Source organism: Camelina sativa, chromosome 4, assembly GCF_000633955.1.
Source record: "Camelina sativa cultivar DH55 chromosome 4, Cs, whole genome shotgun sequence".
Taxonomy (NCBI): Eukaryota; Viridiplantae; Streptophyta; class Magnoliopsida; order Brassicales; family Brassicaceae; genus Camelina; species Camelina sativa.
Window position 1 is genome coordinate 24,982,935 of NC_025688.1, and position 17,502 is coordinate 25,000,436.

The 17,502-nt window shown below is 35.8% G+C and overlaps 1 protein-coding gene and 1 long non-coding RNA gene across 3 annotated transcripts; both read right to left on the reverse strand.

Moving 5' to 3' along the window:
* Nucleotides 9,996-12,426, reverse strand: LOC104782325. 2 transcript variants are annotated; one of them, XR_766992.1, is made up of 4 exons: nt 12,235-12,426; nt 11,265-11,847; nt 10,358-10,929; nt 9,996-10,260 (listed from the first exon to the last, which is right to left on the reverse strand). It is a non-coding gene; the product is annotated as an uncharacterized LOC104782325 (long non-coding RNA). The 2 variants fall into 2 exon arrangements; XR_766991.1 differs by having other exon boundaries at nt 10,358-11,847.
* Nucleotides 12,899-17,502, reverse strand: LOC104782327 (intron-binding protein aquarius-like; the record flags this gene model as incomplete). Its single annotated transcript, XM_010507231.1, is given in 7 exon segments — nt 12,899-13,512; nt 13,592-13,942; nt 14,159-15,194; nt 15,805-15,923; nt 16,033-16,218; nt 16,692-16,949; nt 17,032-17,502. Coding segments are annotated over 7 exon segments (2,655 nt in total), but the record flags the coding sequence as incomplete, so codon positions are not given.

Consider the following 17,502-nt stretch of genomic DNA (forward strand, 5'->3'; position numbering starts at 1 on the left):
GCCTTGTCTTGTTTCTCAGAGCAGGAGAAATATGTGGACGAGAGTTTATGTCTAGTATTAAAGAAGAGGTGGAGAAGGTAGGGGAGAAGTTGTTGTTTGTGAAGGCTGTTTCTGAGGCGAATGGGTTTGCGAGGGATGTGATGGAGTCAAACTTTTTGGACTTATGGAAATCTCTCTTTGACAAAGAAGCCAAGGAAGCAACACTGACTCTGAAAGCGATAAAGAATGGGATCCTTCGTGACTTGTTTCTCCCTCTATATAACGAAGCACCATAGCGATTGCAGAGAACTCAAAACAATCTCATCTAACTTAAGTTACGTATGCACACATTTTTACTCATTTAGTAAATGTATATCTTTCATTTTTACTTATTTCATCTTAATTTCACTTTTTCATTTCACTTAAATTCACAATTGTCAAGCTTCAACGTGTGTAGTTAGAACGTAGTTAGAACGAGAGAGAAACTCCTAAACTTTTACAAACTTTAAAAGTAAAAAAAAAAAAAAAAAAAAAATTACTCGAATGTTATCCAAAAGTTGGTTTATTACTCATATCTATAAATCACAATTTACCCATTAGATTTAGTTTTTCGATTTTGAGTAAAAAAAATAAAAAAAAAATACACATCAGCAAATTAAAATACACATCATTTTTTATTTTCCACGTTACTAAACAGTTTTTTTTTAGAATCGACATACAATTGACTGATATAGCTAAGTTATCGACATAAACGGCTGACTTATGAAATATTTGTAAATTAGAATTATTATAACTCAAAATTAAAATATAGAATGAAAAAAATGAATATTACAATCATTATAAAATATAATAAGTAATAATTATAGACAAAGATTGATTTTTACACAGTCTGATCGAAATGTGTAAAACATTCAAAACATGACATTTAGGGGTTAAGGTTAGGGTTAGGGTTAGGGTTTGAGGTGTAGGGTTCATATTTCCAACATTATGGGTTTTAATATAACAGTTTGGTTTTGGTTATATTGTGTTTGGTTTAAGGTGGTAATTTGGATATACTAATATGATAACCATTTGAAAATTTAAAAATTTTTAAAATTACTTTTCGGTTATTTCCGGTTATGGGTCGGTTAGATGAATATATAACCATAAATAATCTAAATGTTATCCAAATTAGGTCGATTAACTTAATATAACCGATAGCAAGCCAAATATAACCGTAATTAACCGAAAATAATAGAAAAAATAGTTTCCAGTTTGGTTCGGTTTGGTCGGTTATTTAGTCATTCTAATTTGAGGGTTGACTGAGTTATGGTAAAGTTATGGCTGAGTTATGCAACGGATATATTAATTTATTTATATACCTTCTCGAGAATACAAAAAGTGTTGTTGGGGAGACGCAAACAATAATTATGTTTATTGTTAAGAACCACACACGTAATAAATGAGATTTTAGCGATTTTTTATTTAAAAGGAATTCAAAATTTGAATTTGAATTTTTTAATTTTTTTTTAATAAAAGTATTTCTCAAACAATTGACTGATATGGCTGAGTTATCGACATAAACGGCTGAATTATGAAATATTTGTAAATTAGAATTATTATAACTCAAAATTAAAATATATAATGAAAAAATAAATATTACAATCATTATAAGCAATAAAAATTAATAATTATAGACAAAGATTGATTTTTACACAATCTGATCAAAATGTGTAAAACATTCAAAACATGATATTTAGGGGTTAGGGTTAGGGTTAGGGTTAGGGTTTCAGGTTTATGGTTCATATTTCCAACAGTATGGGTTTTAATATAACAGTTTGGTTTTGGTTATATTGTGTTTGATTTAAGGTGGTAATTTGGATATACTAATATGATAACCATTTGAAAATTTAAAAATTTTTGAAATTACTTTTCGGTTATTTCCGGTTATGGATCTGTTAGATGAATATATAACCATAAATAATCCAAATGTTATCCAAATTAGATCGATTAACTTAATATAACCAATAGCAAGCCAAATATAACCGTAATTAACCGAAAATAATGGAAAAAATAGTTTCTGGTTTGGTTCGGTTTGGTCGGTTATTTAGTCATTCTAATTTGAGGGTTGGCTGAGTTATCGTTTAGGGTCTTCTCAATAATATGAAAACGTATTCTTCTTTCTTTCCTGAGTCTTTTGTTATGTCAGATTCCTAATAAGTATTAAAACATCTCTCGATGTCACAAAAAGTGTTGTTAGGGAAGCGCAAAAAATCACTAATTTTGTGTCTGCTCAAATCCACACGCATAATAAATTCATAAAGTGAGCTTTTTATCACAAGATATTATTGCAAATAATTAAATAATTATTATTCGAATTTAGAATTTTATTTTTCTAAAAGTATTTCTCTAACAATTGAATATTAAAATTATTATAACTCAAAATTTAAATTTAGAATGGAAATATGTCTATTATTAGGTTAACTGATGGTTTCCCGCCAAAATATCGCTTTACGGCTGAGTTATAATTATTACGGGAAAACGAAAGGTCATGTGACGACTGAGTTATAGTGAGTTATGGCTGAGTTATCACAAGAAACAATCTGAAAGAAATGGATGATATATATGACTTTACGGCTGAGTTATAATATTTACGGGAAAACGAAAGTTCATGTGACGGCTGAGTTATAGTGAGTTGTGGCTGAGTTATCACAAGAAACAATTTGAAAGTAAATGAATGATATATATGACTTGACGGCTGAGTTATAATATTTACAGGAAAACGAAAGGTCTCGTCGATTCATGTTACAACTGAGTTATAGTGTTTTATGGCTGAGTTATCACAAGAAACAATTTGAAAGTAAATGAATGATATATATGACTTGACGGCTGAGTTATAATATTTACAGGAAAACGAAAGGTCTCGTCGATTCATGTGACGGCTGAGTTATAGTGATTTATAAATCCTTAATGACTGATATATCGGAGTCGTCGAAAACATTAAATCGGGTCAAAAATTCATCGTCTTCTTCTTCGTCATATGGTACTTCGACAACTTCTTCTTCTTCTTAGTTTTCTTTGTCAACGATCTTACCATAATCAAAACAAGTGTCTTCAAATCCCCCACCGTATGTACACTTCGTATGTAGATTCTACTTTCGAGTCACTAATTGGCCGAATCATACTTCCTCTAGCTCCACTAGTTTATGTAGACTCTTTCGCCGAAAACTCTACACAGAGACGTAGCTGATCAGTTTTCCATAGCTCCAAAAAACATTGCAATTGTCGATCATTGGAGAAAAAACTGGTGGAGTATCATGCGCCATATGTTTCAGTGACTTGTTCGAGAACATGTAGCTCAGCTTTAGCTCATGGCTAAACGCGTCCAATCGGTAGTCTTCAAGAACAAGCTTCACAAGCTTGTCGTGTGTTGTGCCTCCATCTATCTGCACAACTATACACCCTCTATTGTCGGTGTTAAATACATATCTCTGTGTCTTTACCCAATTACCGGAAACAAATAGAACCGGAACTGGATCCATGAAAGAAAAAGAAGAACAAGGTGAAGAAGAAGTAGAAGAAGAAGGTGAAGAAGAAGGTGAAGAAAAAGTAAAAGAACAAGGTGAAGAAGAAGTAGAAAAACAAGTAGAATAAGAAGGTAAATAGTTCACTTATTAACCAGTTGAAGAACAAGAGTCGAACGACGTTTCGTATTTCCGGAGAAAAAAAATGATGACATGGAATGCTGACATGGATGTTGCGTCCGACGTGGCAAGTCAGCCATCAAACAAATAATAACTCAGCCTAAATAAAACTCAGCCATCAAACAAATTATAACTCAGTCACAACATGAAAAACATTACAGTAATTAAAAAGCAAAAAAATTGCTGCCAAATTCAGCCGCTTCATCAACTAAAAATATGTAACTCAGCCGTATCGTTTAATAAGTCAGCTGTAACTGAATAACATTCTAGTAATTAATCTTTTGCTATTAAGTCAGCCGTCAAATGGCTGAGTTGTACGATAAGTCAGCCTATCACGGCTGAGTTATAGTTTTTTTGCATAACTCAGCCTTAACAACATCTCATAAGTCAGCCGTTTTTCATAACTCAGCCAGTCGAAAAATGGTAACTCAGCTGTGTCGTAGTGATAACTCAGCCAAAATTTTGACAACTCAACCATTGGGTGAAAACCCAGCCGTAAGGACGGCTGAGTTAGAGCATAACTCAGCCAGATTTTGATAAGTCAGCCGTAACGCTTGGCTGAGTTATGCTCTAACTCAGCCGTCCGCTCTTACTCAAATGTTTTTCCCATAACTCAGCCGCAATATACCTATAACTCAGCCGCAACATACCTTTGTAAGGCGTTATGGCTGAGTTATGGTACACGTCAGCGTTTTCTGACGTAGCGTCTGACGTGACAATATCATTTTTGTAATTACGTTTTTTCCGGTAACATAAAACAAGGGCACGCTGGATATTTTGAAAATACTCAAATATTCTAGTAATAAAATCTTTGTTTGTAGATTCTGGTAATATTACCTAATTTGAATAACATCTGAGTAAATCACCCAAAAAAAATCTTACAGAAGAACAATGAAAAAGGAAAAAAAATGGTGTTCGTAGTCTTCATCTCCAGTTCAATCTTCATCTTCTGATGAAGAGAGTGAAGTTTGAATACTTCAAGTAAGACATAACCATATATGATAAGTACCCTCTTATTGTGCATTTTAAACGGAATTATATGAATATATGTAAAAAAATTTCCCTCCATAAGTTCCGAGAATGGTTTGTGGGTGAGGAATTTCTCAATGCCTGATGTAAGTAGCCTTACTTTGATCCTTATAACACTTTCAAATGCTATCAATAACAATCACAAGTGCATGTTTTGTTTAGGAAGACTATGCAAGGACAAGACTACGGAGGCATTGATTTGGGTGTTTCTGTAGCTAATTTATACAGTGCGACAACCCAATGAGTTGTATGTTCATCCTTTGTGCTGAGGTAAAGCAAGTCATGTATGTATTTTGGTTAAAGAGTGAAGGGCTTAGGATTTAAAGGAGGTCTTACAATAGACTTGTGTAAATATTTTGTGTAGTTGCAAGCTCTTTCTTGTTACGTTTTAGCTCTTTTGTTCCCAAATATTTTTTATTAAAACTGTTTATGTTTGGATTATATCAAATTTTGCTCTTGTGATATCATTTTTGTTCAAAATTCCACCAAAATTATTATAAAAACAAATTCCACCAACAACGAAAACGCTAACAATTTTATGAATCAAAGCAAAACTATAAAAATATAGTAAGTTGCTTTCGTAATGGTCTTATTAAGCATCATTAGCTACCATCTTGGCGTGTACCCCCAACTCTCGCTTGGCTGTCAGATGAGTTAAAAATTATTTCTTATAATCCCAACAACTACTCTTTTAGAATCATTTAATTTCCAACAATGTATACCCATTTCTAGATAAAACTTACAAAACTTGTAGACCATTACATGACTTATATAGTATGTTTTTGGCTAGATTTAGTTATAATTTTAAGTTTTACCATTTTAGATAGCCGTGTTACCTACTATTTTTCGTTCTATTAAAAAAATATATATATATATATATATATATATATATATATGTCTAGATGAAAAGTTTCATATACTATGAGCTTTAAAAGTCTTGCAAAACAAACTTTGCAACTGTACTTGTATCTAGAAAAAAAGAAAACGAGATTTCGATTCTCTTTTTTTTTTTTTTTTCTAAATATTTCGATCCTCTTGATGAACCCATAAAACCAAGAAGAAAAAACAACACTCTGATAATTGTAAAAATTTGTTGATCATCTTATTCCATTATTGATTGAGTCTCTAACTGATTGAAACTGCCTCTGAAAAAACTTATTTTATCACCATCTTTATTTTATCATTGTAAACATTTTCTTCTAATAGTTTAACGACAATATTTCACAATAGATGAAGATTTATGCAACATTTAATTTTCATATTTCATCTACATCAAACTTTAAAGGTTTGGTTTTCCTTAAAATATTTAGTTAATTAGTAGTATGAAAATAATAAAATAAATCCTTTAACAAAAAAAAGATGAAAAGATATAAAATTGTAATTCAGAAATGCCATTGGATGTTTGATATTAAAAAAAGAAATGTTGAATGACCAAACGTATCTGATTTACAAAGAAAAAAGTACCAAACAACATTTTGCCCCCTTTTTACTTTTAATTAGTTGAGTAGAGACACAATAAACCCAGTTCTCTTAACCATGCCCATTAAACCGAATTTAACCACCCTAATAGCCTTTTTCATTCTTGCTCTCTACGCAATCCCATTGCCTTCCTCTCTATCTTCTATTGCTACAACTATCATAACCAATTCCCAACTCGGAGCATTAACAATACATTCAACATTCTTTGGATACAGACACTACCATCATCATCATCATCACCACCATGAGCCAAGAAAACGTTGTGAGAAATGGACTTCAAGGCTTACACACCAATACAAGACTTCTCTTGTGTTGATTGTTGATTTGCATGGGTGCCGTAACTTAAGCAACGTTCAAAGTGCCATTGATGCTGTCCCTGATTTAAGCCCTTCCAAGACTCTCATCATCGTAAATTCGGGTTCTTATGGGTCCTATCTTCAACTCCAAACTCTTTTCTTTTCCCCTCTCCTCTCTATTGATCAATAATTCTTCCATATATATATATATATATATATTCTTGTGTAATATGATAAATATTTAGTGACATATATTCTTGTGTAATATGGTATATATATTTAGTAACGTTTGAGTTAACGTTCGATGTAAGCAAGCAGGGAAAAAGTTACGTTTTAATGAAAACAAGACAAATATTGTTCTTCAAGGAAGAGGATATCAAAACACATCCATAGAATGGAATGACACAGCAAAATCCGCAGGAATTAGGTACGAATCAAGCTTCTTTCTCCGTGATTCTAGTTGTGGCTCTGTGTGCCATTACTCTACTGAGGCCAGGGCAATCCGAAGTGCTCATTACAAAATGCTTGTCATCACTTGTGAACGTTGAAGGTTGCGTAACTGAAATCTACAAATCAGTTTTCACAAGAAAGTTTGGTAATGTTGGACCAATATTGTGTTGCAAGGCGTTTTCGGATGTGGATGCCAAATGCTGGCCACAAATTTTTCCGCTAAATCCGTTCTTCCCTCCTCTTCTCAAGAATGAATGTTCTCGCATCAATGGAGCTGCTCCTACGCACAAGTGAGGTAGCTATCAGGACCATTATTCACAATATAAGTTTAGGCCTTTTATAAGCTTATAGTTTTAACTATTCAAGAATTTTCCCAATTCCAAAAAATGTGGTAGGTTGCTTTGTTCTAGGTTTTCAATTCGACAATTATCAAGTGTTCTGACTTAACAGGCTTTCATTTATTATTTAACACTCTAAATTAAAGGAATGTGTTGAAATCGCAGTAATGTTTATAAGCCATCAACATTTTGCTTTTGCCACATTGGAAAAATCAGTAGGCCTTTGATTCTACGGATTCTCTACTATTCGTGTGTGGTTTTCTTCTTACCCAAGAAAACGAAATGTCTTAGTTGAATCCATGATCTACTTCCTATAAGGCTTCTTTTATGTCTCTTATACGTAGCAGAAGACTCTCTCCGATTAGAGTCTGAAACAATAACAAACACCTCTGCTTTTTTCCGACCACTACTGTGTAAATTTTAAAACTAAAGAACTGATGGAGGGTTTATTAGAAAACAAACCCTTTCCAAAAATAGGCGTATGCCGCTTAAATGCAGAGAAGACACGGCGGTATTCTTTAGTAAAAGGCGAAAGAATAGTTCGCTTTGTCTTCACTGCACGGCTCCGTAAGTCTTTAAAGCCCGTTCTTGGGTCTTTATTTATACTACAGTTCACTTACTCTTCTTAAGTCTTGAGACCGATCTGGGATAATAGCAAATTAGTTAGCAACTTGATGGGGTGATCTGGGCTTTAAAGCCCGTGGAGATTAAACCCAATTATAATGCTTATGTTATCAGCCATGTCGGAGCTATAATGAGAGAGGAATGAATCCCATTCCCTTGTTCGATCGATAAGCTAAAATCGAGATGCTCGTATCGTAATCCTAGGCTCTCGGCTCCTTATCTGTTTTAGTAAATTGTGGTTTAAGCTAAATTGAGAGACAATGTTTGTCATCGCTCGGCAACACTGAAGGTTGCATAAAAGAAATCCACAAATCAGTTTTCACAGGAAAGTTTGATAATGTTGGACTAATGTGCTGCAAGAAGTTTTCGGCTATGGATGCGAAATGTTGGCCAAAAATATTTCCGCTAAATCCGTTCTTCCCTCTTCTCAAAAGTGAATGTTCTCGCATTAATGGAGCTGCTCCAACATACAAGTGAAGTATAGCTTAACCGCTAAAAAATCTTTAAATTTGGGTTATCATAGCGTATTAGCGTTTACGTTCATGGAATATATTCACGAGTATGGTTTGGTTGTTATCATTGTTAGTAAAAATTTATATTCAAGTTGCTAGCATGATCTTTACAACTTTGATATCTATATTCAAAACTATTTATTCTTAAAAATGTTTACAATTTCAAGTGTCAGTGACTAAAAGTCAAACTGAATGAACTACAAAAGAAATTTCGAGAAAAGAAAAATTCTCTACCTCTATTGGTCATTTCGTCGAGCAACTTTATGTTCATACAAAAAAAATCAACCAGGGTTAAGGGCCTGTCTCCTTAGAAATCAAGGAAACAGAGGTACGAGCCTATAGAACAGATCCTGTTCAAGTAAGGTTGCGACTAACGTTGCTCTCTCAACGTTATATATACAACTACTGTTTGTCCTAGATGAGCGATGTGGGATGTCTCTACTCTTGTAATGTGAATAACACGAAGCAGCCTTTCTAATACGGGATTCCGAAGTTCCTCCTTATGCCAATGTCTTGTAATGTGAATTGAGTTCCATTAACACGAAGCAGCCTTTCTAATACATTCTTATGTTCTTAAAATTACCAAAGTTCTCCTGCACATTCCAATTGCCCATTCTTGTCAACCAAAGTACCCATGTGCGTGTGATCTGTTCATAAAGACATGATTTCTATCCATATTATCAGTAAATCAAATAAAGAAAGCATGAACGAGTGAGGCCTTGAACAAATGCACACGAGGATTGGAAGAGGTTGCTTCCAGTTGTAACTTGTAAGTAACTCTCTATCAAACTTCTCTCCTTGAAGCTCGTTCGTCTATGTTTTTCATCAAGGCTCTGCACATACGTGAGTAAGTGTGACTGGTGTTACTCGTGATTTACATTTTTTATATTCAGAAGGAAAAACAAATAGACTTGCCTTTTCTGTTTCTGCAGTCTGAAAAGTGAAAACAGAACCCATACATTAGGGTGTAGTTTCTTGTGGAAACTGGCTCGATGGTCTCATCTCCACTCATGCAACACCAGAGAAGAGTCAGAATACCAAGAGTTTGGATTCAAGATATGATTTGCCAAAAAGATAGCCTCAAAAAAAGATATTTCTAATCAACTGTAAGCCATGTGAACTTCTGATCCAACTGATTACACTCAATAGAATCAGGTCAGGTGAGTCAATGTACGCAACATTTAAGCATCGATGCCTTATATCTATTGCATGCGTTGTGTTTCCATCATTTTTCTCTGTTGCATATAAACCAGTTTTTAATCTTGATGTGTATTGTTTTCCTTACGCATTGCATCAGCTCTAACATGACCAAAATGTATTCTCACCTCCATTCTCATGACTGTGATCAGCCTTTTCTTAACTTACTTCTACAACCCGCTTTAGCTTCACCTCGGTGTGATCCTCATTCAGAACTCTAGGAACAAAAACACAAAAAGAAACATCTTCTCTTATGTTTTCGTTTCCCATGACCTCATCGTTCTCATCGTTCTCATCGTACATGTTGTATAACATCATCAATATTAACCGAAACTCCCGGAAACAAATCATATCAGAAGAAAACCAAACTGGGAATCAATAAGAAAACAGAACATGGAGCAGAACAGAGAAGCAAGCAAAACTGAGTAGTTAGAACGAGAGAGAAAGTGGGGAGAGTCTGAATACGGGGAGTCTTCCACGTGTGATAAGAATTCACACGTGTGTGGTTAGAACGAGAGAGAGAAACTCCTAAACTTTTACAAACTTTAAAAGTAAAAAAAAAAATCTTACAGAAGAACAATGAAAAAGAAAAAAAATGGTCTTCGTAGTCTTCATCTCCAGTTCAATCTTCATCTTCTGATGAAGAGAGTGAAGTTTGAATACCTTCAAGAAACTGCAAGCACAACAAAGAAAAAATCAAACCATTAAAGTAAACCGTTTCTGCATTTTTTATTACCAATACTTATAAAAAAAAAGTAATAAATATTTACCCTTTGGGTAGGCCTGATCAACCTCCTACGAGGTGGCAAGTCCTCATCTTCATCTGCATCTTCATTCTCATCTTCATCTTCATTCTCATCTTCATTTTCATTTTCATCTTCATTCTCATCTTCTCCTCCATCAACTTCTACCTCGGCAACACTCATCTCCTCGTCATCATCATGGAAATTCTGTTGCTCACCAAAAATACTCTTAAAGAAACCCCCAATTTCACTCGGATTAACCACCAAATCATCAATATTACTCGGAATAGCGAGTTTGTCAAAGCAGAGAGGACCATCATCCAAAGCCTCCAAACTCAAGGCCAAATCACGTTTGCTTTACACCCACCACCAATGTCCAAATTTTCAGCAACGTGATTTTCAACAATGTCCACATCAGGCGGAGGAACATGGGAACCATCAGCAACAGGCACGGACCTGATTACTCCTCCCTTCAGCAACATAAAGCTGAAGTTGAGATATTACCTGATCACAGCTCTCAAATTCTTTAGTGGCCAAAGACTTCACAAAAGTCTCAAACAGTTGTGAAATTTCACGACGAGGATCCATCTCAGTAGTACCTAGAGAGAGAGAGAACAAAAGCAGACCAAAAAGTTAAAAGTTATGTTCTCTTCTATGGCAACAAAATCAAAACTAGTCTAACGAAATCAGAAACAATTCCAAAACTCAGACCAAAAAGTTAAAAGTTATGTTCTCTTCAAATCTACGATGCCAAATCAAAATCAAAACTAGTCAAAACCAGAATCAATATCAAGAACTCAGGCGCGAGAGAGAGAGAGAGAGATTGAGAGATTGACATTAGACTAAAAAGTTATGTTCTCATCTAATCAAACGATGCCAACAAAAATCAAAACTAGTCTAACGAAACAAGAATCAAATTCCACAAAATTAGTACCTAAAAGAGAGAAACAAAAGCAGAGCAAAAAGTTATGTTCTTTTCTAATCTACGATGCCAAATCAAAATCGAAACAGCGAAAACTCCAGCGAGAGAGAGATTGAGAGATTGACTAAAAAGTTATGTTCTCTTTTCATCTACGATGCCAACAAAACAAAACTAGTCTAATCCAAAAACTCAGGCGAGCGAGAGAGAGAGAGAGAGAGATTGAGAGATTGAAAACAGAGATAGGGATTTCAACAAAATGGGCCCCAGCTGCAGTTACTTTTTTTTAATTAATTTAATTAATCTAATCACACCCAATTGAGTCAACCATAGCAGAGACTTCTGAATCGAGTCAATGGCCAGACACAATTCCTCACTTGCTTTTTTCAAGAAACCAAAAGCAGCAGACTGAAATTTACACGATCGCAATCTCCTCCACCACACAAAGTCTCCCTTGGAGATAGGATTTCCCAACTCGCCATAAGCCGCTGTCACTGCTACCCATCATTGTATGTTTACACAACAACATGTCCTCCTGTGAATGTAAGAGAATCCGTGAGTCTAATGACCCAAGTTCAATATGCTGTCCTCTGTTGCCCTGAAGATGTAACAACATTGTTAATCCATACATCTAATCGTGAAGACCACATAATAAACTACTCTACAGTTATATATAACCGGACAGAGGTACAAGAGATTCAACAGTGTCACTCTTAGTCAAAGCTTCTTCTTTTGCACTTAAGACAGAGAGATATTCACTCTCTCAATAATGTAACAACAATATCAAACCAAAAAAAAAAAAAAAAAAAGTCTTTTCAAATCCCTCAACAAACCAAACCAAACCAAACCAGAGGGCCACCAAATCTGACTATAATTTTCTGATAAAAGTTAAGAATCAAAAACAGTAACAACACACAAATGAATCTGGAAGTGGAAGGAAGAATAGTTCATGTAAACGTTAAGAAAAAAAAAAAAAAAACTCTACCTCGAAACTGAATGCTTGAGAGTATTAACAGGGCTCAAGATCTTTGTTGCTAGAAAATTTTCTCGAAACAGTTTTCCTATCTTTGAGGATCTCTTAGATTTGTATAAAACTCTAGCAAGGAAGATGAGAAGAGAGAGTTGATGAGGAGGCGGCTGCGCAAACCAACAAAAGCCAGCCAATATCCATTTTTTTTTCTTCTTCTTTTCTTTTACCTTTTCATTAATTAATAATACTAATATCAGTAACTAATAGGCCTGGCCCATTATTTCCATGGGCCGACGCTTTTAACATACCCCTCTCATAATTCAATTTGCTCACTTTTTAATTGAGATCACTCGGGATTAGCATTTGCCTTGTTTTATTCGGAGTCTTACCGCTTGTGTAAACGGTTCGTGGAAAACCATCAAGAATGTATCCAGATTCTTCACCCTTCTCTTTGCCAGCTTCGAGTCGTTTTGATAACAAACTAATGATGAATTCGTCAGGAACCAATTTCCCTTTGGTTAATAAGGCTCCTTTAGCTACACCAATGCAGCAGCAACAACAATTATAAATATGCTAATCACCTCACAAGAACACATTGTGTCTTATAACATATAATAAAACTCAATGATTCAACCCCTGTTCTCGTTCTACACAAGAGATATATATACAACCTCGAAAATTCGTTAAATCCTTCTAATACCAAGATAATTCTCATTTCACAGGAAACAAATCTGATCTTTGAACAACATGGTGATCACATATGTGGAGACTAGCAAAAAAATCATCAAGTGAGGTCTCAGTGAGACTGACAAATATGCCATATAGAGGAACAAACAACAAACAAGGCAAAAATGCTAATCCCGAGTGATTGTAGCAGATTTGGTATTTAGTGGAGTAAGTAAACTCTGAGGTCAAATGGTTCGACCCTCTAGCTTGTCACTTTTTCAAACAAATTGAATTTGCTTCAAGCACACTTAAGGTAAAGTAGACCCATGAGCTTCAATTGGATTTAAGAATTCTTTTTGGGATATATATGATATATTCCCAGTTTGATTTGTCCTAATTCTCATCAGCCTTTCCATTCTCACTGCTAAATCCATTATTGTCCACCTCCATTCCAACCACCTCCTTTGATGATTCACCGTCTTTGTCTGGGGCTTGGTTTAGCTGCTGCGTATTTTTCTCAGATTCATCACCATCTACAGCTTCTACTACTGAATCACTCTCCATGTCCTCATTACCATCTTCCATCTGTGGCATGTTGTTCTGGTATTGCTCATATACTCCTTGTGCCTATCCAATGCATGAAACTAATCAGTTTCCACACAAAATATAAGTAGTTGTTATCCAAGCAAGTAGTTTGTGTCGTTACCTGGTAGAACTGGTTCATCCTATCGTGAACTATGTGTGCCATCTCTTCAACATCATGAACAAAATAAGGTTTTTTAACTTCCTCCACCGTGCGATCTGTATAAGCTGTGTTCTCATTAAGATTGAGTCCTAGCCGATCGGGTCTTTGAAGAAGAAGCTGAAACGTTGGTTGCAGCTCATAACACTGTTCAAAGAGAGAACGGCGGCAGAACACATACAAACCGAGCCGAGCACGTGACATTGCAACTACCAACCTTCTTACATCACGTAGATGACCCACAAAGCGTGTCCGAACAAGAGACAGCAAAATAAAATCATTCTGCTGTCCTTGGAACTTATCCACTGTAGTCACCTGAGGAAACAAAACACAGAAAGTCAAAACACAGAAGTAAATCTCAGATACCTTTCTTAGGGAGGTGGGCATATATACCAGAAAACCAAATCCCAACCTAAATGTCTTCATTCTATAATACACAAAATTTAATATCATACTAATCAGTATTCTACAAGTCATCATACGATCTCTATCATATTAACATCTTATAAATACTTGAATAGGATATTTTACCTTGCTTGGCGGGCCAATGAAAGGATAGGGAGCACATCGACGGTTGATAACATCACGGATTAAGAGCTTCTGACCATTATATGTAGTCAATATTGATATCTTATTCGCAGGATATCCTAACAATCTCATGTATATATAGACACTGACGATATACTCAGCTTCTCCCTGATTTTGATAGAACCATGGAGATGGTGTTGATTCTCCCTTCCCCTCATAATCAGGCACATCTACCAATTGATATTCATATGAGAGTCCAGCATTTGCCCTATGGAAGATGGGTGCTTCCTTAACAATAGAAAGGTCTCCCAAATCTCTGTATCTCCAGTTGTAGAGTTTGGCTAAGCTTGGCCTTGCTCTTCCTTGAGCATTGAGCTCAATATAAGGAATACCAAGACGAACAAACCTCGTGAACAAACTCTGATCCATGTGACTATATTTCTGGAAAGCCATATTCTTCACTACGGGAGGTAGCTGGTGGTGATCACCAATCAATATACAGCGCTTGAGTCGTGCATGACCATCTTCTTGCCTCTGAAGCAACATTGGTATGAAAGTCTCGATTTCCAAAATCTGAGCACTTTCTTCCATCAATAAGTTATCATATTTGAACCCCAACTGAAGGAAGTCTCTCCTTTTTAATGCTGCATGAGTACACGTCATTGCTACAATTTTCGCTTGTTTGGTCATCAGGTAATTTGCTCTATCAGCAGTTGACTTGAGTAGTTCAAAGGCCCTACACTCTTCCAGCTCTTGGAACACAGTCTTGAGATGAGAGAAACAACCTTTAGCTGACCTCATGTCTTTCTCAAATGACACCCCACTAAAGACAGGTTTTGGGGTGTCTGAGAAGAAATCTTTGAACGGGAAGCGATCTCGAACAAAAGATTGATTGTTTTCATTTCCTGCACAAGCAGCGAGAAATATCTCCCAGCGCGAGTATACATGAAGCAACCAGAAATACCCCGCTGTTTCACAAGTATATCCTACATCTTCTGGAAGCTGAAGAGATCTTGCTAGTCTCTCAACCTCATTGAGCCGTTCCAGACGCCGAACAAGCATGGCATTGACACGCCCTTGTCTGCTAAAGTCAAGATCAGTGGCAAGCTCTTGTTCACCTTGACCTAAACGAAGTAGATACCGCGCTGGTACATCTCTCTGAAAAAAGAAATCCAAGTAGCATTAGTCTGTCAGAACTCCGTCAGACATGTAAACCATTAAATATTACTCCATATAATAACAAATGCAAAGAAGATGAAAGTGGTACCTCCATTATCTTCTCAAAAAGATCATTCAAAGCCTGATTTGAATGGGTAATTATTAAGGTCCTTTGAGAAGGACAGTTGTGATAAAGAACATTCAAGATTTGCACTGCTGTATCAGTCTTTCCGGTACCCGGTGGACCGACCACCATAGTTAACCCCGGCTGAATACCAGAGATAATTGCCCCAACCTGCACGAAAATAGTAGGCATAGACACGGTTTAATTACAAGTTGCATCCAAACCATAAATATTTGATAGATTTTCTCATTCAGAAGAAAGGGAAGCTCCTACCATAAAGGGGAAAAATGTTTTTGATAAGGTGAATTCTCTAAATAAAAATAGAATGGCATGGGAACAATATTATTCAACTCAAATCGATCAAAGNCGTTCCAGACGCCGAACAAGCATGGCATTGACACGCCCTTGTCTGCTAAAGTCAAGATCAGTGGCAAGCTCTTGTTCACCTTGACCTAAACGAAGTAGATACCGCGCTGGTACATCTCTCTGAAAAAAGAAATCCAAGTAGCATTAGTCTGTCAGAACTCCGTCAGACATGTAAACCATTAAATATTACTCCATATAATAACAAATGCAAAGAAGATGAAAGTGGTACCTCCATTATCTTCTCAAAAAGATCATTCAAAGCCTGATTTGAATGGGTAATTATTAAGGTCCTTTGAGAAGGACAGTTGTGATAAAGAACATTCAAGATTTGCACTGCTGTATCAGTCTTTCCGGTACCCGGTGGACCGACCACCATAGTTAACCCCGGCTGAATACCAGAGATAATTGCCCCAACCTGCACGAAAATAGTAGGCATAGACACGGTTTAATTACAAGTTGCATCCAAACCATAAATATTTGATAGATTTTCTCATTCAGAAGAAAGGGAAGCTCCTACCATAAAGGGGAAAAATGTTTTTGATAAGGTGAATTCTCTAAATAAAAATAGAATGGCATGGGAACAATATTATTCAACTCAAATCGATCAAAGAGACACAAAATAAACTAAATACTTCACGATTCAATGGAAAGAACAGGCCCAATTTTATATAGGTTATTAAGTGTCTTATATCAAACACAATAAGGCGACATTAAGATGATGAATAGTATTCTCATATGACTTGATTGTGCTGTAAGAGTATAAGGATTCTAAGATGATAAATTTCTCACCATTTAAAGAAAATAGCAAAAATAACTAAAAGTTGACAAGTTTAGTTACATAAAAAACCAAATCAGCATACGCTCTTAGGATGTAGAAAGAATTAGTACCTGTGTAGGTGTAAATTTAACAGAGTTCTGCTTCGGCTGGTCCTGAGGATAAGGCCCTGGGTCAGGTGGGGTATATGCCTCAACAATAAGTTTCTCCTTTGGGGAAGCATCCACCATATTCACATTGTCTGCTGGATTGACTTCAGATATCTTATTTCCAGAAATAGCAGAATTCCCTTTTAGTGTCTTAGGAAGGGTGATTCGAAACAGAGGCCTTGGATCCAGAGATTCAGCACCATCAGCATTGGTGAAAGACACCTAACATGCACAAATTATGAGAGACAGGAAAAAAAGAACAGTTCTAGAGAACACATAATATACCAACAATATAATCACTAACCTCATAATCTGGAAAACTTTCACTGAGATGATTTGCATCAAGGAAAGTATCTTTGAAGTCGACTGTTTCCAACAGGTTTGGCATATTAGGCCACTGTGCAGCAGAAGGGTTCCCATACCCAAGAAAAACATTATGCAACCACTCCGGCACAATACAATATTCATTCATGAGATCTCTGATAGATTCCAGAATAGCCTTGAAGTTGTTCTCCTTTGGTTTTCTCCTCATTAGCACATTAAACGTGCTATACACATCCTCAGCACCTTTTTCAGCAATGTCTGTAACATCTATGTGATACTGTGCAGCATCTAAAGCAACAGTCACAGTCCTCATTTCACCTTTAGGGGGCTTCCATTCGTCCCGTTTAACTCTTCCAGTAAAATCATTCATCAGATTACCCTCCTCATCGCGGATATCGATGATTTCACAACCACGAACATACTGAAGCCCTAATTTCTGTGGAACTGTAGC